Source organism: Clarias gariepinus, chromosome 7 (genome assembly GCF_024256425.1).
Source record: "Clarias gariepinus isolate MV-2021 ecotype Netherlands chromosome 7, CGAR_prim_01v2, whole genome shotgun sequence".
NCBI lineage: Eukaryota > Metazoa > Chordata > Actinopteri > Siluriformes > Clariidae > Clarias > Clarias gariepinus.
The window spans coordinates 190,001-214,020 of record NC_071106.1 but is presented as its reverse complement, the minus strand read 5'-3'; the positions used below and the strand labels follow the sequence as shown (position 1 = coordinate 214,020).

The 24,020-nt window shown below is 43.7% G+C and overlaps 1 protein-coding gene across 1 annotated transcript in view; it reads left to right on the top strand.

Annotated features, from left to right (window-relative positions):
- The window catches only part of fbn1 (fibrillin 1), a 98,379-nt gene that overhangs the window by 38,981 nt on the left and 35,378 nt on the right, over nucleotides 1-24,020 (top strand). Inside the window, 21 exon segments of the mRNA XM_053500419.1 lie at nucleotides 899-1,051; nucleotides 1,370-1,417; nucleotides 1,420-1,566; nucleotides 2,045-2,170; nucleotides 2,310-2,429; nucleotides 3,835-3,960; nucleotides 8,177-8,299; nucleotides 10,575-10,697; nucleotides 10,776-10,928; nucleotides 14,379-14,432; nucleotides 14,553-14,678; nucleotides 14,825-14,950; nucleotides 15,168-15,287; nucleotides 17,557-17,694; nucleotides 17,887-17,937; nucleotides 18,045-18,170; nucleotides 18,404-18,631; nucleotides 20,054-20,179; nucleotides 20,294-20,422; nucleotides 20,577-20,702; nucleotides 21,382-21,507. Coding sequence (XP_053356394.1) covers nucleotides 899-1,051; nucleotides 1,370-1,417; nucleotides 1,420-1,566; nucleotides 2,045-2,170; nucleotides 2,310-2,429; nucleotides 3,835-3,960; nucleotides 8,177-8,299; nucleotides 10,575-10,697; nucleotides 10,776-10,928; nucleotides 14,379-14,432; nucleotides 14,553-14,678; nucleotides 14,825-14,950; nucleotides 15,168-15,287; nucleotides 17,557-17,694; nucleotides 17,887-17,937; nucleotides 18,045-18,170; nucleotides 18,404-18,631; nucleotides 20,054-20,179; nucleotides 20,294-20,422; nucleotides 20,577-20,702; nucleotides 21,382-21,507 — 2,595 coding nt within the window.

Genomic DNA, 24,020 nt, shown 5'->3' with positions numbered 1-24,020 from the left:
TCTCGGCTTCACACACATCCCTTCTCCTTTTGCCTTCACACACCCACACACACACACTAACGGAAACACCGCTTTGTCCTAATTTTTAAAGGAAAAGTGCAGGTTCACTTGTTTTATTTTTACTTTACAGCAGTTAGCGTGTGCATGGGCTCAAGTGTCATTAGAGATGTTCCTTGTTTATTTTCTCAGTAAAATAGTGTTTCTGTTAGTGTGTGTGTGTGTGTGTGTGTGTGTGTGTGTGTGTGTATGAAAGGCGTCCCGCACAGTAGTCTTTCCCCTTCTCAAATAAGAAAGGAGGGAGCGGGGAGGGAGTCATTTCTACTCTTACTTTAGCTTTACACACACGCACGTACACATACACAGCATGTGCACTGTCGGGATTTTTTCAAAGATTAAGTTTGCAGGTTTTTTTCTTTTATTTTTACTTTATTTTTTGTTACATTATTTTTATACAATAGAACCTCGGATAATTAGTTTCAGAAGCATGATTATTAAAATTCCACAATTCGACCATCACTGCTAACAATTAAAGGAAGTCTAATAGCAGTCAAAACTTTTAACTGTGTCATAGAATCATTCCAAGACTAAAAAATGAGAGCATATAGTTTGGCATTGACAATGTGGTGTTCTGTCCTCCTCCTCTCGTAGGTCAGGGATGTTCAACTGATGTTGTCTGAATTTGGGTTTTCAGCAGGATGTTTGCCATAGAAGAAATGAATGTTATACATGCTATACAATGCTAAATTCTCTTTTTGTTCACTCTTTCCACCACTTTTGTCTTACTTTATATACTTCTCTCCTTGCCTCTTTTCAGGCCTAAGCATTGTTGGCATTGTTCTGCACTGCACAGTTGGCAGTTGTGGTATAATCTCCTAATGTGTTCTCTTCTCCTTTTCAGATGCCCATCCTGGAACTTGTTTTGACAGTATCATAAATAATCGTTGTGCGAACCAGAACCCCCAGCGAATGACCAAGGCCCAGTGCTGCTGCTCGCGGGGCCGCTGCTGGGCCAGAAACACCATCCCTGAGATCTGCCCCATCTTCGGGACAGGTAAAATGCTGGGAGGCCTAATAACCTGGCCACTTGTAGTGAACATACTGTACATATGGGCTCTTCACCTGTCCTCCAAACTCCCCAAATTCCAATCTGATCAAACCCCATGTGATGCACTGGACAAACAAGTCTAATCCACCAAGGCCCCATCAATCCATGAAGGCCCCACAGTACCCAAAAGATATGCTGCCAATGTGCTAATGCCAGTCACATATTATATACACAACTTTTATGTGTTTGGTTCTCTGATTTACCTGTACATAAACCTAGGATTTCATGTACCTCATTATATGTGTTTTTCTTGTATTTTTCCAGAGGAGTTCCAGATATTGTGTCAACAGGTCCAGCCTCTTGTTCCTGTTCCATTGGACCTTATGTTCCTCCTGGACCTAGTGGACCTGGCATAAGCCCATATGGTCCATATGGTCCATATGGTCCTGGTTTACAGATTCCTGTCATTCCTGTTCCCCATCCTGATCGACCAGTTGCACCACCACTTACTAGCATACTAGGTATGTTTTGAGACCAAGCTGAAGTCAAGCACACATACATGACTTTCCCTATGACCCAAAGCTCAAACCAAACCTCAACAAAACCCAGGGAACTCTAATTTCCAGCTCTTGAGCTCAGAGCCCTTAAATCCAGAACTATTCCAGACTAAGGTCAAGAGCAAGCCATTGTGGAGTAAGGTCCAAACTGTCCCAGGACAGAATCTTGTAAAGATATAATCTCACACTAAAAAAATAGTTTTTAAAAATCTAGCCCAAGATACAGGTTCAGACCCGTTCAAAATCCAGACTCCTCAAAGCCTAGACCAAGACCAAGATCTCTACACTATGACAAGGACTATCTTTAAGGATGAACCAGTGCACAGACCAATACAAAACCATGACTCAGATGCCAAAGTAACGTTACATTCAATATACCTCTGTCTCTTTCCGTGAACAGTCACACAAACATTCACATAGACTCTGTTTCTGCTGCTGTCAGGCAATACTTCTACGTGTGAATTGGTGAGCAACCTATGTTTAAATGGTCGCTGCATTCCAGTCCCGGGGAGTTACCGCTGCGAGTGTAACATGGGCTTTCGTCTTGACAACCGTGGGGAGTGTATCGGTAAGCACACAAACACTGTGTTTATTTTGTTTACTCATTTAAGAGACATGCATACTGTATATGTATATAAATGTATGTACAGTATATACATGATGTGTGTGTGTGTGTGTGTGTGTGTTTGTATGTTTGTGTGTCTAAGATGATGATGAGTGTGATCGTAACCCATGTGTGCATGGCCAGTGCATAAACATTCCAGGTTCCTACTACTGTCAGTGTCCTCCTGGGTTTCAGACGACTGCGACCAGAACCGAGTGCAGAGGTGAAAAAGACACGCACATTCCACCAAAACTTGTACTCGAAGCTTAAGGAAAATTTCTAGGAGCTCGACTGTGTTAGAATCAACATACTGTACACTGTGACTCTCTTATTTATAATGAAAAAAAGCCATTAGAAAGATGAATCATTTTCAGATTCGTATTTAAGTATTTACATACAGTGGAACCTTGGATTAAGAGCATAATTCATTCAGGAAGTGGGCACGTATTCCAAAACACTCGCAAACCAAATTAAATTTTTCCATAAAAAATAATGGAAACTCAAATTATTTGTTCTACAGCCCAAATAATAAATACATAAAAATAATTAATACAAAATATAAAGTAAAAATAAAACAAATTAACCTGCACTCTACCTTTAAAAAAAAATTATAATAAATCCCGACAGATGTTTCCGTTTATGCGCGCAGGTGCTCTGTGTGTGTGTGTAACACAAACATTAACTGTTTTATTGGAAAAATTAGCAAGGAACATCGCTAGTCACACTCGCGTAAGCGCATACTGACGGAATCGCTGCTGTAAAGTAAAAAAAAAAATTAACCTGCACTTTACCTTTAAAAAGCATCGCAACAGAGCAGAGTTTCTGTGTAAGGCAGACACACACACACACACACTCTCACCTTTACAGCGACCCTCCCACCTCCTCCTCCTCTCAGCTTCCTACACACATACATACGCACACTCTCTGCATTACACAAAAACTCTGCTCTGTCGCAGTTTTTTCAAAGGTAAAGTGAAACACAACAGGCTGATACAGAAAGGGAGAGAATTTTTTTTTACCCTTTAATGAGACTTCCTTCCACGTGTGTTATAATAAAAAATAAAATATATATATAAAAATAATAAAAAATGCATGCTCACTGTACACACACACACTTACAAACACAAAATATAATATGTTTTACACACACACGTGGTCACTGTGTTATAGTAAACAGTACATGCGTGCAAGGATGTTGATTTTACCAGTAAGAGACAAGGAACAAGACCCAGCAGGGGAGATGATTACCTACAATTCCACAGTGCAAGAAGGAGAAAAATTATTAGCTCAGTGGTGATCACGTGACGCTCGGCGTCAAAACAAGAATACTAGCGTGATACATGATACTTGGTACTCGTAAATCAAGACTTGCTCGTTTTTCAAGTCAAAATTTATTAAAAATCTTTACTCGTCTTGCGTAACACTCGCAAACCACATTACTCATAATCTGAGGTTCCACTGTACTCTGTTTTTATAGGAAATGTGATATTACTTAAATTAAGTAATATAACAAGTATACATACGATTACAAGTAATCATAAGTCTGAGTGCTTTCCTTTATCAAGTGGTCTCTCTCACTCACACACACACACACTCACACACACACACACACATTCTTGTGCCTTTAGATCTGGATGAGTGTGTGGCTAATGGACGTATTTGCAATAATGGACGATGTGTGAACACGGACGGGAGTTTTCACTGCGTGTGTAATGCTGGCTTTGAGCTCACGTCTGATGGGAAAAACTGCCAAGGTAAGATACACACACACACACACACACACACAGACACACACACAAAGGATGAGCTCTGCATGTAGCAAAAAAAAAAAAGCAAGGCTTGGCCGTTGTGATGGAACAGCGCACGGTCTGCTGATGCTCGCAGCACACACCATTTCATTTCTCCAGTTTTCACAGTGGAGTCAGTCTGAAAATGTTTCTAATAAAAAAAAATTGAATTTTAATAAAAAACTAAGATGTCTGCAGGAGAGAGAAGTCTCAGGAAAGCAGCACAAACCTGACTGAGAAGCATATTGAGGTTTATCTGGAAACATTATTAAAGTTCATGACTGTATTCAGAGAACAGACAGAAGGAGGGGAAGTAAGACTCGGAAGCTTTAAACCATTGAAAGAACAAATAGTGTGGTAAAGGATTATCCAGTCACTTAATTGAATATTGTCAGCAACACAGGAGCACCTCAGGGGACTGTTCTTTCTTTATTTCTGTTTACTCCGTACACCTCAGATTTCCAATACAACCACCAGAAGTTCTCTGATGACTCTGCAGTGGTGGGGTGTATCAGGGATGGACAAGAGAGTATAGAAGACTTCTGGACAGCTTGTGGAGTGGTGCACCAGAAATTATCAGCTCCTAAACATCATAAAAACCAAGGAAATGGTAGTGGACTTTAGGAAGGGTAAAACGATGATTAAACCTGTTACTATTGAGAAGTTGGGGTTGTGGCCAACTACAAGTACTTGGGTGTTCACTTGAACAGCAGATTGGACTGGAAGACCAACACTGATGCTGTGTAAAAGAAGCAGTTGAGCAGACTTTATTTCCTGAGGAAGCTCAGATCCTCTAACATTTGCAGCAGGATGATGGAAATGTTTTATCAGTCTGTTGTAGCAAGTTCTCTTTACAATGGTCTGCTGGGGACCAGCATCAGTGCTATGGATGCAGGCAGGATAAACAGAATTATCTGCAAGGCAGAACACACAACTGGACACAAATTTGACAGGTTGGAGGAACAACAGAACACTGAACAAACTCCTGTCAATCATGGAAATTCCATCCCACCCACTACATGATCCCATACAGAGGCAGCAGAGTTGTTTCTCTAAAAGACTGATCCAGCTTCGCTGTCACAAAGAACGGTACAGGAAATCATTCCTACCATTCCTTGCTCTCGCACTGTACAACAACTCACCTCAATGTAACAGATGACAATACTCACTGTCACCTTACGCACACATAAATATACTGACAATTTTTTACATTTCATCTCTTTTTCTTATTTTGAATTGTCAATTTTCTAAAGCAATTTTCCTCATTGCTGTTTGTGTAACCTGCTACTGCTGTAACACAATTATTTTCCCCTACAGGGTCTATAAAGTCTGTCTGTCTGTCTGTCTGTCTATCTATCTAGCTAGCTAGGTCTTTCAGCTAATCCCTTTCAGGATTCATGCAAATCATCTGCTCCATCTAACCCTATCCTCTGCTTCCTCTTCTCTCACCCCAACTAACTTTATGTCCTCTGTCACTGCATCCATAAATCTCCTCTTTGGTCTTCCTTTAGACCTCCTGTCTGGCAGTTCCAACCTCAGCATCCTTCTACTAATATGTTCACAATCTCTCCTCTGAACATGTCCAAACTACCTCAATCTGGCCCCTCTAACGTTGTCTCCAAAAAATCTAACATGGATTGTCCCTCTGATGAACTCATTCTTGATCATATCTATCCTTGTCACTCCCAAAGAGCACCTCAACATCTTCATCTCTGCTACCTCCAGTTTTGCCTCCTGTCTTTTCTTCGGTGCCACTGTCTATAAGCCGTAGAGCAGTGCTGGTCTCACCACTGTCTTAAACACCTTTCCTTTCACTCTCGCTAATACTCTTTTGTCACATAACACACGTGACACTTTTCTTCACCCATTCCAACCTGCCTGTACCCGCCTCTTCACCTCCTTTCCACACATTTTGTTGCTCTGGACTGTTGACCCTAAGTACCTAAAGTCCTGCACCCTCTTTACCTCTGCTCCCTGTAGCCTTATTGTTCCACTTACAGTATGTCCCTCCCATTCACACACATGTATTCTGACTTGATACGGCTAACCTTCATTCCTCTGCTTTCCAGAGCATACCTCCATCTCTCTAGATTTTCCTTCATCTGTTCCCTGCTCTCGCTACAAAGCACAATGTCATCTGCAAACATCATTGTCCATAGAGACTCCTGTCTAACCTCATCTGTCATCCTGTCCATCACCATAGCAAACAAGAAGGGCCTCAGAGCCGATCCTTGATGCAGACCCACCTCCACCTTCAACACTTCTGTCACACCTACTATACATCTCACCTCTGTCTTACAGCTCTCATACATATCCTGCACCACTCTAACATACTTATCTGCCACTCCAGACTTCCTTATACAAATCCTTTCTCAGCACCCTGTCAAACACTTTCTCTAAATCTATGAAGACACAATGCAACTCCCTGTTACCTTCTCTGTACTTCTCCATCAGCATCCTCAAAGCAAATACTGCATCCATTGCACTCTTTCTAGGCATGAAACCATATTGCTGCTCACAAATGCTCACCTCTGCCCTTAACCTAGCTTCCACTACTCTTTCCCAAAGCTTCATTGTATGGCTTATCAACTTTATTCCTCTGTAGTTGCCACAGCTCTGCCCATCCCCCTTGTTCTTGAAGATCGACACTAATACACTTCTTCTCCATTCCTCTGGGATTCTGTCACTCTCCAAAATCTTCTTAAACAGACTAGTCAGAAACTCTACAGCAACCACTTCTAAGCAATTCCACACCTCCATATGTATGTCATCAGGACCAACTGCCTTTTCACTCTTAATCCTCATTAACGCCTTCCTCAACTTACTCTTACTGATTTTTGCTACTTCCTGTTCCACAACAGTCACGTCTTATACTCTTCGTTCTCTTTGATTTTTCTCATTCATCAACTTTTCAATGTACTCCTTCCATCTTTCCATCACCCTCCTCTCTATCTCTTTGCCTTGCCAACCTGTACAGATCCAACTCTCCTCCTTACTGTCCAACCTAGCATACAAGTCCTCATATGCGTTTTGTTTGGCCTTTGCCACCTCTGCCTTCATCTTACGTTGCATTTCCCTGTACTCCTGTCTACTCTCTTCAGTCCTTAAAGGTGTCCCTCTTCTTCTTAGCAAGCCCAGTCAACTGTAGTTGTCCAGTCAACTGGAAGCACCTCCTGAAAACCCAGAGCCTGTCTTAACTCCGCCCTGAAAACTGCACAACATTCTTTCTTTTTCAACTTCCACCACTTTGTCCTCTGCTCTGCTTTTGTCCTCTTCCTCACCACCAGGGTCATTTTACACACCACCATCCTGTGTTGTCTGGCTACACTTTCCCTTACCAATACTTTGCAGTCACTGATCTCCTTCATAGTCATACTCCTACTTCCTTCATACTCCTTCCTGTCATAGTCCCAACATTTAAAGTTCTTGTATTTCCTCTTCTCTTTCTGTCTTCGAACACGCCTTCCTCCTCTCCCTTTTTGACCAACAGTAGCCCAATTTCCCCCAACACCCTGTACGTCAACAGCACTGCTGGCAGTCGTTGTTAACCCGGGCCATGACCGGTCCAGTATGGGAGTCCTCTTAGTAATTCGCATCATTTGATTTGGCATGTTTTACGTCGGATGCCCTTCCTGCCACAACCCTCTGCATTTATCCAGACTTGGGACCGGCACAAAAAGACACGGGATTGTATCTATCTATCTATCTATCTATCTATCTATCTATCTATCTATCTATCTATCTATCTATCTATCTATCTATCGTTAGTACTATCTCATGTTGTAAGAAACATGAAAGTTATTATCATATAAGGAACATAGAAATCTAACAGGTGCAAAGTGTGGAGGTCTGAAACAGAGTGCTGGAGAAAGAGGTTCTTTATTTTACACCTGTATTAATTCATCCTATTGATATACCTTCTTAACAATAAAGTGCCATTGTTTAAAAATAGAGAGAAATAAATGGACAGATGAGAGTTAATAAAGGTTTCACCTTCCAGCCTCTTGTCCAAGCTCAGTTCTCTGGTCTTCAGTAAAATTGTGGGAAATGAGTATTTAATATACAATACATGATTAAATCTGATGTATTTCTGCAGTTTAGCTACCAGGTTTAGAAAAGCAGGCAGCGAGTGTGTTTTATTATTTGTTCACTTGTTTTGTGTGTGTGTGTGTGTGTTGCTTAGATATGGATGAGTGTAAGATTAGGAACATCTGTCTGAACGGGATGTGCATCAACGATGATGGCAGCTTTAAGTGCATCTGTAAAGCCGGGTTCCTGCTGGACGGCACAGGACGTTACTGCATCGGTGAGAGACTTCACACAAAACACGTGTGATATCAGGTGTGGACGGATTTGTATTGATGTATATTACATCAGTGGTTAGCACTGTGGCCTCGCACCTTCAGGGTCTAGGGTCTAATTCCTCCCTGGAGTTTGCATGTTCAACATGTGCCGGGTGGGTTTACTCTGGGTTCTCCAGACATTTTAGGCTAATTGGTGTTTCTACAGTCCATCTAGTGAGCAAATGTGTGTGTCCTATGATGGACTGGTCCACCATACAGGGTGTATTCAGCCCCCAGTCTAGTGCCCTGAGTCTCTGGGGATAGACTCCGCCAACCCAATCCCCATGACCCTGTACAGGGTAAACGCTATAGACGATGAGTGACCGAGTCAGTGTGTGTATTGGACAGTAATTAACTGTCTCTGACTAGAAATTATAGTACATCCCTTTAATTGTAGTTACACTTAAATGAAACATAAAAACATTTTCTGCATTCTCTCATTTTTGTCCTTTTGCCATGTGTGTACTGGCCAGGATTTAAACACACCAATTCGATGTTCTCTGGTGGGCGTGACTCAGCAGGAGCTCATTTACATAGACATTGAACCAATGAGAAGTGAAACAATGCATCATCTGGGGTATTTTAGCTGTAGCACACACACACACACACACACACACACACTCTGAGGGGAGCACTTGTTACAGAAACAGTCACATATGGGACCTTTAGGTAAGGTACAGTAATAAAGTACAATAATGCAGGTCTCATTCACTCCTGGATCATAGTGTGGATGGTTTAAAGGACAATTATACATGGTATGTTCTGAGACAAACCTGCTGTGTGTGTGATTGAGGGAGGGTGTGTGGTAATTATTCATGAATAAATATGTGAGTGTAGATTAATGTGTTACTGTTATATACTGGTATTATAAGTTAAATACAATAATATAATACAATGTATAATATAATATAATATAATGTCTGTGTCAGTTGTAAATCACTTTCCAAACATAAACTCACACACACACACACACACACACACACACACACACACACTGTTCCTAATGGGTCGTTATGGTTGATGTATTCTCTCATTAATGATTTGTGTAGTCTAGTGAGGAACTTGGCATTCTCTCTGTTTAACAAAACCAGCCTATGCACACGCACGCGCACACACACACACTCATACACACACTCACACACACTCACACACATACACACTCTCAGACACACACACACACACACACACACACACACACACACACACACACACACACACACAGGCCAGTGAGTTCAGTCATAACACTCTCACACATTGTTTGGATTAAAGTGATTGTGATCAGTTATGCATGTGAGATAAAGAGAGAGAGAGATTCACATCTAATTAACCCTGAATTGATAAAATAAATGCAGCTTGCTATTATAATCATTACGTTATAATTCTAATTATATTTTTGTATGCAATTTGCATTATTACAGTTTGGCTCTGTAGTGAAAGTGTATCGAATTGATTAAATCACATTATACAATGCAATTGAATTCAGATTTCTGTTTAACGTTTTAAATTATTTAACTCACCGACAATTCATTGAACAAATCACTTCCTGGCAACATGCCAGTCCTAAAACACCTAGAAACAAAACATTGATCAAAGCAACTCTGCCACAACACACACACACTACCACAAAAAGGAACTCTATCCACAAACACGTTCTACAGTTTAACTGGTCTATTTAAACTGGCGACCTGTAAACTAGGGGTAAGGGGAACTACTTAAAGGGGAAACCTGTGGATCTGTTAAGTATGGACAAAACAAGCTAGGCACATGTAAAGTACAGAAAAGGCAAACATGGTACCTGTAAAGTATTGTATGAAAACGGAAACAAGCAGCATATAAAGTATGAAAAAGACAAACTAGGGATGTGTAAAGTATGGAAAAGGGAAACAAGGGACCTATAAAGTAGGGTAAAGGTAAAGTAGGGACCTGTCAAGTACAGAAAAGACAAACTAGGGCAGGTTTTTTTAAAGGGCAGAAAAGCAAACTATCTGTAAAATATGGTAATTTAAAACTAAATAAAATTCTAACTAGGACAATGTATACTGGATAAAATGGAAGCCAAATGGAAGCAAACTAGAAACCAGTAAAGTCCTAAACCAGATGGTTGTAAATTAAGGACATTGTAAACTTGACAGGTGTAAAATAGAGATCTGTAAACTAAAGTCTCTGATGCAGTTATATTTATAATAAAATCTTCTTTCTTTGTGTGTGCGTGTGTGTGTGTGTGTTTGGTTGATTTAGACATTGATGAATGTGAGACTCCAGGTATGTGTTTAAACGGCCGCTGTGTGAACACCGAGGGCTCCTTTAGGTGTGACTGTATGCCAGGACTTGCTGTTGGCATTGATGGTCGCACATGTGTGGGTGAGTCTCACACACACACACACACACACACACACACACACACACTTACTTACTTACGTGCTGTCTCCTGTCCCGCAGACACACACATGCGCAGTACGTGTTATGGCGGTTATAAGCGAGGCCAGTGTGTTCTGCCGTTCTTCGGTGCGCTGACAAAATCTGAATGCTGTTGTGCGAGTACGGAGTATGCATTTGGAGAACCATGCCAACCCTGCCCACCACAGTCTGCAGGTACCTAACACAAACACAAACACTAATTTAAAAACAACACTCACATGAATAAAGAAACCAACATCCTGAACTCTAGGATCTAACCATTAAAACCTAGCATCAAATTAATGGACCCCACAACCGAGAACACATAATTGAACACTTAAAACTGAGTAATTCCCAGGTCATAACACAAAATCCCACAATTAATATAAAAATTTAACCCAAACACAAATGCATAAGAAATTTAAGCGGAACCCAAAAGGTTCTGTTTCTGTTCCAACAATCAGAAAACAGAAACACTAGAAGCAAACACACATTGCAGAACCAAATACTTAAGCCAGAACCTCGTCATTTCGGGACTGTTACATAATCTAAGTTTAAAAAAGCAGAATGTAACCCAAAAGCAATAAATCAAAATCTACAGTACATCAAACACTTCGAGCCAAGGAACAAATGCTCAACATCCAGATCACAAACAGTAAAAACACAGAACACAGTGCTCAGAAGAAAAAGAGAAATGCCTTAACCCTTTGAGCTACCACTGCCCCATATATATATATATATCCCATATATATATATATATATATATATATATATATATATATATATATATATATATATAGGGGAACACCTCTTGCGAGCGCAAAAGATGAGGCAATCCCCCTGGTTGAATGAGCCCTGATACCCACAGTAGAAGCGAAGTGTGACCAGGCAGGATGGGGAGACTAACAAAGCCTGCAGATCTCCAATTCTCTTTAGAGAGGAAAACCTTATGGCTGAGGTCAGAAGCCTGACAGGCACTGACTCTAGTGGTTCAAAAGGGGTGTCAAGGAGACCTTTGAGCACAATAGATAAGTCCCAGGAAGGGACAACGGCTCTAGTGGGCGGCCTTAACTGTTTAGCCCCACGAATAAAACGGGCAACTAAAGGGTGCTTACCCACAGAAACCCCATCAGTCAGAACATGGCAGACCGAAATAGCAGCTACATATGTTCTGAGAGTACTAGGGCATAAGCCTGAGAACAACTTCTCTTGCAGAAACTCCAGCACTGAAACAATTCGGCAGTGGACTGGGTCTACATGTTTTGCCATGCACCAATCTTCAAATACATTCCATTTAAGAGCATAAGTTCTTCTAGTGGAGGAAACCCTAGCATTTGAAATAGTTTCGATAACACTGGCTGAAAGACCAGCATCTCTTAATTGGTCCCCCTCAGGGGCCAGACGTGAAGGTTCCAGAGCTTGGGCCGGGGATGAAATATTGTTCCCTGCGCCTGAGACAGGAGATCCCTCTTCACTGGAATTGCCCAGGGCGAGCTGTCGAGGAGAGATATTAGGTCCGAGAACCACACTTTGGTCAGCCAACGGGGCGCTATCAATAAGAGGTGCAAAACGTGTTGACGGACCCTCACCAGGACTCCCGGGAGCAAAGCTATCGGGGGAAACGCGTAAAGGCATAATTTGGGCCACGTATGGGCCATCGCGTCCAGACCCAGGGGAGCTGGAAGAGTAAGAGAGTAGTAGGGGGTCCACCTCTGCTACATAGAATCTTTCCCAGATTTGACTGACTACGTCAGGGTGGAGTTTCTATTCCCCATGTGACAAAGCTTGTCTGGACAACAAATCTGCTCCCACATTCATATGCCATGGAATGTAAATTGCCCTGAGGGACAGGAATTTGTCCTGTGCCCAAAGTAGAACCTGGTGCGCTAGCTTGTTTAAGCGGCACGAGCCCAATCCACCCTGGCGATTTATGTATGAGACTACCGTTGTGTTGTCCACTCGCACTAGGACATGGTAGCCTCTCAACTGTTGGAATTAGTGTTTTAGGGCCAAAAATAAAGCTATCATATCGAGGCAATTCGAGGCAGCCCGTAAGGCAAGCCTTTGGGGATTGGCCCTTGAGTGAAAACCCCTGGGTCTCAGCCACAACTGAAATACTCTCATGTGCAGAAGACCCAAAGGTATCACCGTGGATGCAGCTGCCATAAGGCCTAAAGATTTTTAAAAGTGACGAACAGTCACTCTCTGGTCTAGCTTGATCTCTTTTAGGGTGTTGAGAATGGGTTTGACACAAGCGGGAGACAACTGTGTCTGCATAGTCGCAAAGTCGCAAGGGAGCCAGGACTGCATCCATGCATTTTGTATACGTGCGGGGTGAGAAAGCTAGACCAAATGTAAGAACTCAATACTGGTAATCAATCCCTTGGTTGGATTTGTGAAACAATGATTTTGACAATCAACATTTTGAACCTGTACTTTTTGAGATATTGGTTCAGCCCGCAAAGATCTAAAATCAGACGTAGCTCCCCCGTCTCTCTTGGGAACCAAGAAATACCGACTGTAGTAGCCTGACTCTCTGTCTGACAGGGGAACATGTTCTATGCCCCTTTTTTCAGCAGCGTCTGCAATTCTAGAGTCAGCAATTGCGCCCTTTCTGGTTTCACAGAGGGGGGGACCACGCCGTTGAAACGCTGAGGGCGATGTGCGAACTAGATCCTGTAGCCTTTCTCTACGGTCCTTAATACCCAAGGAGATATACCTGGCAGTAGCTTCCACGCTGTCAGTTTCTCCGAAAGGGGCACGAGTTTTAGCACTTCGGGTAGACCTGGGGAGTGGGGGGGGGGTTTAGAAATTCGGCATCCTGGACTACGGCAGGGACTGACCGAAAAGCTAATCTCATGTTGGAGACCGGTGTTGCCTGAAACACCAGTGGGGGTGGAGCAAGAACACCGACCTCCTGAGGGTGCCAGGAAGGGCACTTTGTTCTTAAAAGAAATTCTATGCGCCCCGCCCCGGGGGGAGCCACCCCTACGGTCCTGGGCGCATGAGCCTCAGGGATTCTTCTTTGTGAAGAAAACAGTGCGCCGGTCCGACCTTGTTGTGAAGGGCGGCGAGCCGTACCCCAGTCTTTACGAGGGGGTGCCCAGCTGCTCACACTTTCTTTTTGCGCCTCTCGTCTGGCAAGAGTCGAACCTGGTCGAGACTGGGTGGCCGACAGTCCCAATTCTTGAGCATTACGGGGAAGAAATTTTCGAAGGAGGCAGCATGTGTTAATCCTCCTGAACTGTGACATGCTGATCAGCGGTGTGCTTTCTCACCAGGGGGACGGCACCAGAGTTCATAAGAGGATTTGGTTTAAGACCACCTCCTTGTGGAGGTCTTAGTGCGGCTGCTTTAGTCCACACTCGAGTGTGATTACTGTGATATGGGCAGGAGTAGCTCAGTGGTTAAAGTGTGGGACTACTGATTGGAAGGTCCAAGGTTCAAACCCCAGCACCACTGTTGGGCCCCTGAGCAAAGCCCTAAACCCCAACTGCTCAGATATGTAAAGAGATGTCTGCGATACAAACTATAGGTAAAAGTGGATTAAAACCTGTAGGGGTGAAAGCATCATTAGAGCCAAACACTAATGAACCAGAATTTAACTATGTAGTGTGATCTCATCTGTGTCTGTCTGTGTTTCAGCTGAATTTGCTGCTCTGTGTCCTAGTGGAATCGGTACCACCACTGATGGCAGAGGTAAGATTACTTTATCTGTGTTTTCCCCTTTCTTTCTCTCTCTCTCTCTCTCTCTCTCTGTCTGACACCCACACACACACACACACACACTGTGACTCTGTGGTGTTGTGTGTCTTATAGATATTAATGAATGTGCGTTGAATCCTGATATCTGTCCAAATGGAGAGTGTGAGAACATGCTCCGTACCTACAAGTGTAACTGTAACCTGGGCTTTGAGGTGGACCTGACAGGGAAAACCTGCATAGGTGTGTGTGTGCATTAATACATTATATGTAGTTCATAATCAGAATGTATTAATCAGTTCACTGTGTTAATTAAAGAACCACTGTTTATTGTGGATGCGTTAATATGTGTGTGTGTGTGTGTGTGTGTGTGTGTGTGTTTGACTCAGATATTGATGAATGTGTGAGGAACAGGTTGCTGTGTGATAATGGGTTCTGCCGGAACACTCCAGGCAGCTATGTCTGCCAATGCCCTAAAGGTTTTGAATTCAAGCCTGAGACTGAAGTGTGTGAGGGTGAGTTTCACTTAGAACCAACAATTAAAACAGACCTTATGTGTCGGAACCCAGAGGTTCAGTATATTATACTATATTAAGCCTTTTCCCGTGTGTTCGAGTGTTTGCAACTAGAGTACCACGCATTCAGCACCCAGACTGGAGAACTGGAGAGCAACTCATGTTGCTAAACACTCAGAGCATGTGTGTGTGTGTGTGTGTGTGTGTGTGTGTGCAGATATCGACGAGTGTCTGTCCAACCCTTGTGTGAATGGAGAATGTAAGAACACTGTTGGCAGCTTCGCCTGTGAGTGTGGCACAGGGAGCAGTTTGGACTCCACCGGGACCCAGTGTATTGGTACACACACACACACACGCACACACACACACACACACACACACACACACACACACACACACACATTAACATGGAGTTCTGGAACATTGTAAACGAGGGAAACTGCAAAACGTTAAACTCCTCTTAATTTAAATAATGGAAAAGGAGCAAATTACTTTGTGCACCGGGAACTAAATAATAGGAAAGAAAGAAACAGCTGGAAACTGGGAGGGAATTAAACCAGGTAGATGTGAGAGAGCAAAGCAGACTGGGAATGTTCAAACACAAAGACATAAGAAATAACCAGAGAGGTGAAACCTGTAAACTGAGGATCCTTAAAAGTGTGGAAGAATTCAAACTAAACGTGGTAAACTAGGGACCCTGGAAACAAGAGAGGAAGGGAGCCAGTGATGTATGAACTGGGGACATTAACAGCTATTTAAAAAGGAATCCTTAAACTTAAACACAGTTGAAATAAAATAAAGTGAACTTTGTACATTAGAAACATAAGACATTAGAAAACAAGTCCTGTGAATTAAGACCTGCTCAAAACACAAGGACCTGTTAATTTAAGGAAATTAAACTGAGACCTGTAAAACAGGAACAGTTGAAGTGATGTGGGTGAAAAAGGATTGACCTGTAAAGATAGGATCTGTAAAGTGGAGACCTGTAAAGACAGGATCTGTAAAGTGGGGACCTGTAAAGACAGGATCTGTAAAGAGAGGACCTGTAAAGACAGAATCAGTAAAGTGGGGACCTGTAAAGACAGAATCTGTAATGTGGGGACCTGTAAAGACAGGATCTGTAAAGAGGGGGCCTGTAAAGACAGAATCTGTAAAGTGGGGACCTGTAAAGACAGAATCTGTAAAGTGGGGACCTGTAAAGACAGAATCTGTAAAGTGGAGAGCTGTAAAGACAGGATCTGTAAAGAGGGGGCCTGTAAAGACAGGATCTGTAAAGTGGAGACCTGTAAAGACAGGATCTGTAAAGTGGGGACCTGTAAAGACAAGATCTGTAAAGTGGGGACCTGTAAAGACAGAATCTGTAATGTGGGCACCTGTAAAGACAGGATCTGTAATGTGGGGACCTGTAAAGACAGGATCTGTAAAGTAGGGACCTGTAAAGACAGGATCTGTAATGTGGGCACCTGTAAAGACAGGATCTGTAAAGTGGAGAGCTGTAAAGACAGGATCTGTAAAGAGGGGGCCTGTAAAGACAGGATCTGTAAAGTGGAGACCTGTAAAGACAGGATCTGTAAAGAGGGGACCTGTAAAGACAGAATCTGTAAAGTGGGCACCTGTAAAGACAGAATCTGTAAAGTGGGCACCTGTAAAGACAGGATCTGTAAAGTAGGGACCTGTAAAGACAGGATCTGTAAAGTGGGGACCTGTAAAGAGAGGATCTGTAAAGTGGGGACCTGTAAAGACAGGATCTGTAAAGTGGGGACCTGTAAAGACAGGATCTGTAAAGTGGGGACCTGTAAAGACAGGATCTGTAAAGTGGGGACCTGTAAAGACAGGATCTGTAAAGTGGGGACCTGTAAAGAGAGGATCTGTAAAGAGGGGGCCTGTAAAGACAGGATCTGTAAAGAGGGGGCCTGTAAAGACAGGATCTGTAAAGTGGGGACCTGTAAAGACAGGATCTGTAAAGTGGGGACCTGTAAAGACAGGATCTGTAAAGTGGGGACCTGTAAAGATAGGATCTGTAAAGTGGAGACCTGTAAAGACAGGATCTGTAAAGTGGAGACCTGTAAAGACAGGATCTGTAAAGTGGGGACCTGTAAAGACAGGATCTGTAAAGAGAGGACCTGTAAAGACAGAATCAGTAAAGTGGGGACCTGTAAAGACAGAATCTGTAAAGTGGGGACCTGTAAATAGGGGACCTGTAAAGACAGGATCTGTAAAGTAGGGGCCTGTAAAGACAGAATCTGTAAAGTGGGGACCTGTAAAGACAGGATCTGTAAAGTGGGGACCTGTAAAGACAGGATCTGTAAAGTGGGGACCTGTAAAGACAGGATCTGTAAAGTGGGGACCTGTAAAGACAGGATCTGTAAAGTGGAGACCTGTAAGGACAGGATCTGTAAAGTGGGGACCTGTAAGGACAGGATCTGTAAACTAAAAATCCTGTAAACTAGGAGCTGTTTATTAAAGGTCTGTAAATGAAGCTGTCTAACTGCAGTTAACTTTCTTGTTTATTTTTACTTTGTGTGTTGGTGTGTGTTTGTATGTACATTTGTGTGTTTGTATGTGCACTTGTGTGTGTTTGTGTGTGTGAATGTTTGTGTGTATAGAGACAAGTAAAAGTACATGCTGGCTGAAGGTGGTGAACAATAAGTGTGAGGTGAACATTAATGGAGCAACACTAAAATCTGAGTGCTGTGCCACCGTGGGAGTGGCGTGGGGGTCACCGTGTAAAGTGTGTGAGAAAGGTATATACACACACACACACACACACACACACACACACACACACACACACACACATTTTAAGCACAAATACACACAGTTGTATTTTTAATGGCAGATTTGTCCTTGTCATTACTGTGTGTGTGTGTGTGTGTGTGTGTGTGTGTGTGTGTGTGTGTGTGTGTGTGTTTGATGGTCCTGGTTTTCTCCCTCAGACACTTACTGCCCTAAAGGACACATCCGAGGCAAAGGAACAGTTTGTGAAGGTAACAGAAAGACAAATGGAAAAACAGATAAATACACACACACACACACACACACACACACACACACACACACACACAGTCAGATCTCTCTCTTTGTCCGTTTACAGATGTGAATGAGTGTGAGGTGTTTCCTGGTTTGTGTCTTAATGGAAACTGTGTGAACACAATCGGATCATTCTTCTGTCAGTGTCCCACCGGAATGACCATCGACACGTCCGGAAGAATCTGCATCGGTCAGTGTGTGTGTGTGTGTGTGTGTGTGTGTGTGAGTGTGTAGCAGAGTTTAAACTTCATATGTTTATAAGTCATACTGTTTACAGGTTCATTAAAAATGGGAAGTATAACCGGGTCTAAGGAGAAACTGATGACCTATGACCTCTAGAAATTAGAACACCCCAGTCTACCATGACCTGTATATGTGTGTGTGTGTGTGTGTGTGTGTGTGTGTGTGTGTGTTTGAGTGCAGATCTGCGCACAGAGCAGTGTTACCTGTCCCATGAGGACGAGCGATGCGGCGCTCCGATTCCAGGCCGTCACCGCGTGGATGCGTGCTGTTGCTCGGTGGGCGTGGCCTGGGGGCCGGAGTGTGACGAGTGTCCTGAGAAAGGTTCAGCTGAGTATAACCGTCTGTGTCCACGGGGCCCGGGGTTCTCCCACCGCGGAGACTTCATCAACGGGAAACCCTTCCTCAAAGGTGTAGTCCCATTACCGCCGCGGAGCATTCACACTCAGACATGTAACACACTGATCAGAACAACTAGCAGAAATCACACACACACACACACACACATACACACACATACACACACACACATACACACACACACACACACCTAAACACACACACACACACGCACACACATACAGACCTACACACACACACACACACACACACACACACACACCTAAACACACACTCACACACTCACACACAAACACACTCACACACTCACACTCAGTCTGTGTGTGTGTGTGTGTGTTGTCATTTTTACTCATTAAATAGCTTTACACACAGATATCATCAAAATGTGTAATTTCTGCTTCTTTCATCTGTTATTTCATTTAATAACTCAAAATAAGATTTTAAATACAAAATAACAATGTTTTCTTTAAGACTAAATAATGAGACTGTAAAATGAAATAATGACATACTGAGTTATTACCCTGGAAAATTAAACAAAAATTTAAAGTTTAAACGAAAAAGTAAAAAAATCATTATATTAAAATCTTAAATAAACAAACAGTAAATTGTAATAATGATATCTTAAAATATAATAATGACTTACAATCTAATAACATTACGAGTTAAAATATCAGCAAAACAGGCCTGTCTGTCTGTCTGCCTGCCGTCTGTCTGCCTGTCTGTCTGTCTGTCTGCCTGTCTGTCTGTCTGTCTGCCTGTCTGTCTGTCTGCCTGTCTGTCTGTCTGTCTGCCTGTCTGTCTGTCTGTCTGCCTCTGTCTGCCTGTCTGTCTGTCTGTCTGTCTGCCTGTCTGTCTGTCTGCCTGTCTGTCTGTCTGTCTGCCTGTCTGTCTGTCTGCCTGTCTGTCTGCCTGTTTGTCTGCCTTTTAATTCTATTCAGTTTTATTTGTACAGCACTTTTATTAGATTGTCATTGTCACAAAGCAGCTTTACACAATCAATAGAATTATTATAAGTGTGTATGAGATGTGAGTGTGTGTGAATCAGAATGATCAGATTGTCCCTGATGAATGAGTCGAGGGTGACGGTGCTGAGGGAAAAACTCCCTGAGATGGTAATAGGAAGAAACCTTGAGAGGAACCAGACTCAACAGGGAACCCATCCTCATCTGGGTGATAACAGACAGCAGGGATTGATCTGCACTCATACTGTGTGTTAGGAGGCTGGAAGTTCAGTAGAACAGGAGATGTGGAGAAGTTCATATGGAGTCCAATTGGTTATTGGAGGCTCAGGTAGACTGTAGGAAACTCCAGTCCTGAACAATCGAGTGACTGCAGTCACGAGTCCTCAGAGAACAGCTGTCTGTATTAGAACAGAGGACAGGAGCGTCTTCATGTTAAATCTGTCTGTCTTTCTATCTGTCTGTCCATGAGCCCTCTGTGTGAATGACAGGACATCCCTCTTTCACGCTGCAGATATAAACGAGTGTAAGATGATCCATAACCTCTGCACTAACGGGAAGTGCAGGAATACCATCGGCAGTTTCCGCTGCAGGTGTAACAGTGGCTTTGACCTCGATGCTGATGAAAGGAACTGCACAGGTGAGCTCACCTAAACACACAGTACACACACACACACACACACACACACACATGACACACAAGGATATGTGTCCCCTGCATCACTAAGAGTGTTCCCTGTGTGTGTGTGTACAGATATCGATGAGTGTCGTATCTCTCCTGACGTGTGTGGTTACGGGACGTGTGTGAACACGGCGGGGGATTTCGAGTGCGAGTGTTTCCCTGGTTATGAAAGTGGCTTCATGATGATGAAGAACTGTATGGGTGAGTGTGAAACACTCGCGTGCGTCACTTATACCTTACGTATGTATGTAAAATGCACTGAACATCCCATAATGACTCTTTAAACCGTCACCATGGTGATAAGCTCTGTACTATATATATATATATATGTGTGTGTGTGTGTGTGTGTGTGTAGATATTGATGAGTGTGAGAGAAACCCGCTCCTGTGTCGTGGAGGTGACTGTATAAACACTGAGGGAAGCTTCCACTGCAACTGTCCCCAAGGACACAAAGTTTCTCCTGATGGAACCGCCTGCCTGGGTCAGTGTGTGTGTGTGTGTGTGTGTGTGTGTGTGTGTGTGTGAGGGAGAGAGAGGGAGAATGTGTGTGTGTGTGTGTGTGTGTGTGTGTGTGTGTGTGTGTGTGTGTGTGTGTGTGAGAGAGAGAGAGAAATTTAAAATTGAATTATTAAAAATTATTTGACACCTTCTTTGTCTTTTGAATCTTTTCTTTTTGTTCTGTTCTTTTTCTGCCCCCCTCCCCCCTTAATGATCTGCTTTCTTGTTCTTTTCTCTCGCATGTTTTTGCCCTTTCCTCCCCACTTCTCTCACTTATTCTTCTCTACTCTTCATTTTTTTCCACCTGTTGCTTAAGTTCCTTCTCTTCTTGATTTTCTTGTCTTTATTTCTCCTTTTTTCTCTGTTCTTTTTCGCTTTTGTACTCTGTGCTCATTTTTTATTCTCATATTACGTTATTTTCCTTTTCATTATTTTCTCACCCCTCCTTTTCTTCCTTTTCTTCCTTTTATTCTCTTCCAGTTGTTGAACAGCTCCAGCTGAACTCATTAACACTCAGAATTATGACTGATGATGTATCATGAGCTTTTATTTCTGGAATCGTCTACTGGAGAGGATTACAGTTAAACACTTTTACAGACTCTCTGTGTGTGTGTGTGTGTGTGTGTGTGTGTGTGTGTGTGTGTGTGTGTGTGTGTGTGCAGACATTAATGAGTGTGAGCTGAGTGATAAACTGTGCAGGAACGGACAGTGTGTGAACATGATCGGACACTACCAATGTTCCTGCAACACCGGCTATAAATCCACAGAAGAAGGACACTACTGTACCGGTAAGGCACACACACACACACACACACACACAAACATACACACACTCATGTATACACACACACACACACTCATGTATGTGTCCAAGATGGCGCCGGTGAGGTCGGCTGCCGTCACGACTGCTCCGACCACCTTTTCTTTGTTTTTGTTATTTAAGTCAGTTTTTAGCGTTTTAAAATGGGCAAAATTACCCCCATGGGGTACATTAGTTATGATAGAGACACTCTTGTTTCTATTGGTGTACAATGTACTCACAATTTGACGTTTTTAACTCCGGATCCGAGCTGGCCGAGTGAGATCCTGAGGGAGAACAAAGGACGCGACGCGAAGCGGCGGCCCCGAGGGAAACGAGCCGGCGTCAGGAACAGGCTGAGAGCCCGTGCACACCGCACACCTCTGCCTAGCATCCTGCTCGCCAACGTCCAGTCACTGGAGAACAAGCTCGATGACCTCAGGGCCAGGATAAAGTTCCAGAGAGACATACGGGACTGAAATCTCCTCTGCTTCACTGAGACATGGTTGAACCCAGCGGTGCCGGACCACGCCATCCAGCTGACCGAGTTCTTCTCGGTTCGCCGCATGGACAGGACGCGGGACTCGGGGAAGTCAAGTGGAGGCGTTTAATGGTGAACAGCAGCTGGTGCATCAGCGCAAGCGTTGTTCCTCTTACACGCTTCTGCACACCAAATCTGGAACTACTGTCCATCATGTGTCGTCCTTTTTATCTACCTCGGGAGTTTACATCGGTCATAATCAGCGCCGTTTATATTCCACCACAAGCGGACACGGACACTGCCTTATGCGAGCTGCATAAGGCACTCACACAGCACCAGACACAACACCGGGACTTTCATCAACACATCACCTGCCTCACCAGGGGCGAAAGGACACTGGACCACTGTTACACTACAGTCAAGGACGTCTACAAGACAGACACTACAATCTCGCCCTCCGTTTGTTAAATCCGACCACGTCGCCATCTTTCTCATGCCAAAATACAAACAAAGGCTGAAACAGGAAGTTCCGGTTCAGAGGGAGGTTGCACGTTGGACGGACCAAACGGTGGCCGCGTTACAGGACGCACTCGATGTTGCAGACTGGGACATGTTCCGAAACAGCTCCGATGACATCAGCGTGTTTACAGAAGCGGTGGGATTGTGGGATTCATCAGGAAACTAGCGGACAATACCGTGGAGAAAAAGACCATCAGAACGTTTCCCAACCAGAAGCCGTAGTTGGATAAAACCATTCGTGACGCTCTGAGATCTCGCACCGCTGCTTACAACAGGGGACTTGCGTCGGGGGACATGGAACCGTACAAGGCTGCGCCATACAGCGTCCGAAGGCAGTGAAAGAGGTGAAGCAGTGCTACGGGAGAGTGACTCTAGGAGCCTGTGGCAAAGATTAAGGACAATAACGGATTATAAAACATCAACAACCAGTATGACGAACGCGGACGCGACTCCGGCAGACGAGCTGAACACTTTCTATGCTCACTTCAAGGCTGCAGCTAAAGACGCTAGCAATGCTAATGATAGCGGGGCTAACGGCTACAGACAGGAAGACACTGCCAGCACCGGAAACGCGTTCATCATCACCGAGCATGACGTGAGGAGAGCCTTCAAAAGAGTGAACACCAGGGAAGCAGCAGGACCAGACGGCATCTCAGGTCGTATTCTCAAAACCTGCGCAGACCAGCTAGCACCTGTGTTCACTGAGATATTCAACATCTCTTTATCTCAGTCGGTGATCCCCACATGCTTCAAAGAGTCCATCATTGTTCCTGTCCCGAAGAAACCTCATCCTGCTTCTCTCAATGACTATCGCCCTGTAGCCCTCACCTCAGTAGTGATGAAGTGCTTTGAACGCCTGGTCAGAGACTTCATCATTTCTCAACTACCAGACACTCTGGACCCACTACAGTTCGCATACCATCCAAACTGTTCCACGGACGATGCAATCTCACATCTCCTCCATACATCTCTCACTCACCTGGACACTCGGAGGGGGAATTATGTTAAAATGCTCTTCATCGACTACAGCTCTGCATTTAATACCATAATTCCCTCCACACCCACCACCAAGCTGGAGCACCTGGGACTCAGCTCATCAATGTGTCAGTGGATCTCCAGTTTTCTGACTGGCAGACCAGTAAGGCAGGCAGTAAGGATGGGCGGACATGTCTCAGCCTCACTTACTCTCAGCACTGGAGCCCCCCAGGGTTGTGTTCTGAGCCCCCTGCTGTACTCTTTGTACACCCACGACTGCGTTGCCACTACCAACTCAACCACCATCATCAAGTTTGCTGACGACACTGTCATGGTGGGCCTGATCACCAACAATGATGAGTCGGCCTACCTAGAGGAGATTGGAAATCTGAAGAACTGGTGCCAGAGGAACAATCTCCTTCTGAACATCAGCAAGACAAAGGAGCTGATAGTGGACTTTAATACAAAGCAGGAGAGGAACTACCAGACCCCCATCATCAACAGGAGCCCACTGGAGAGAGTAGACA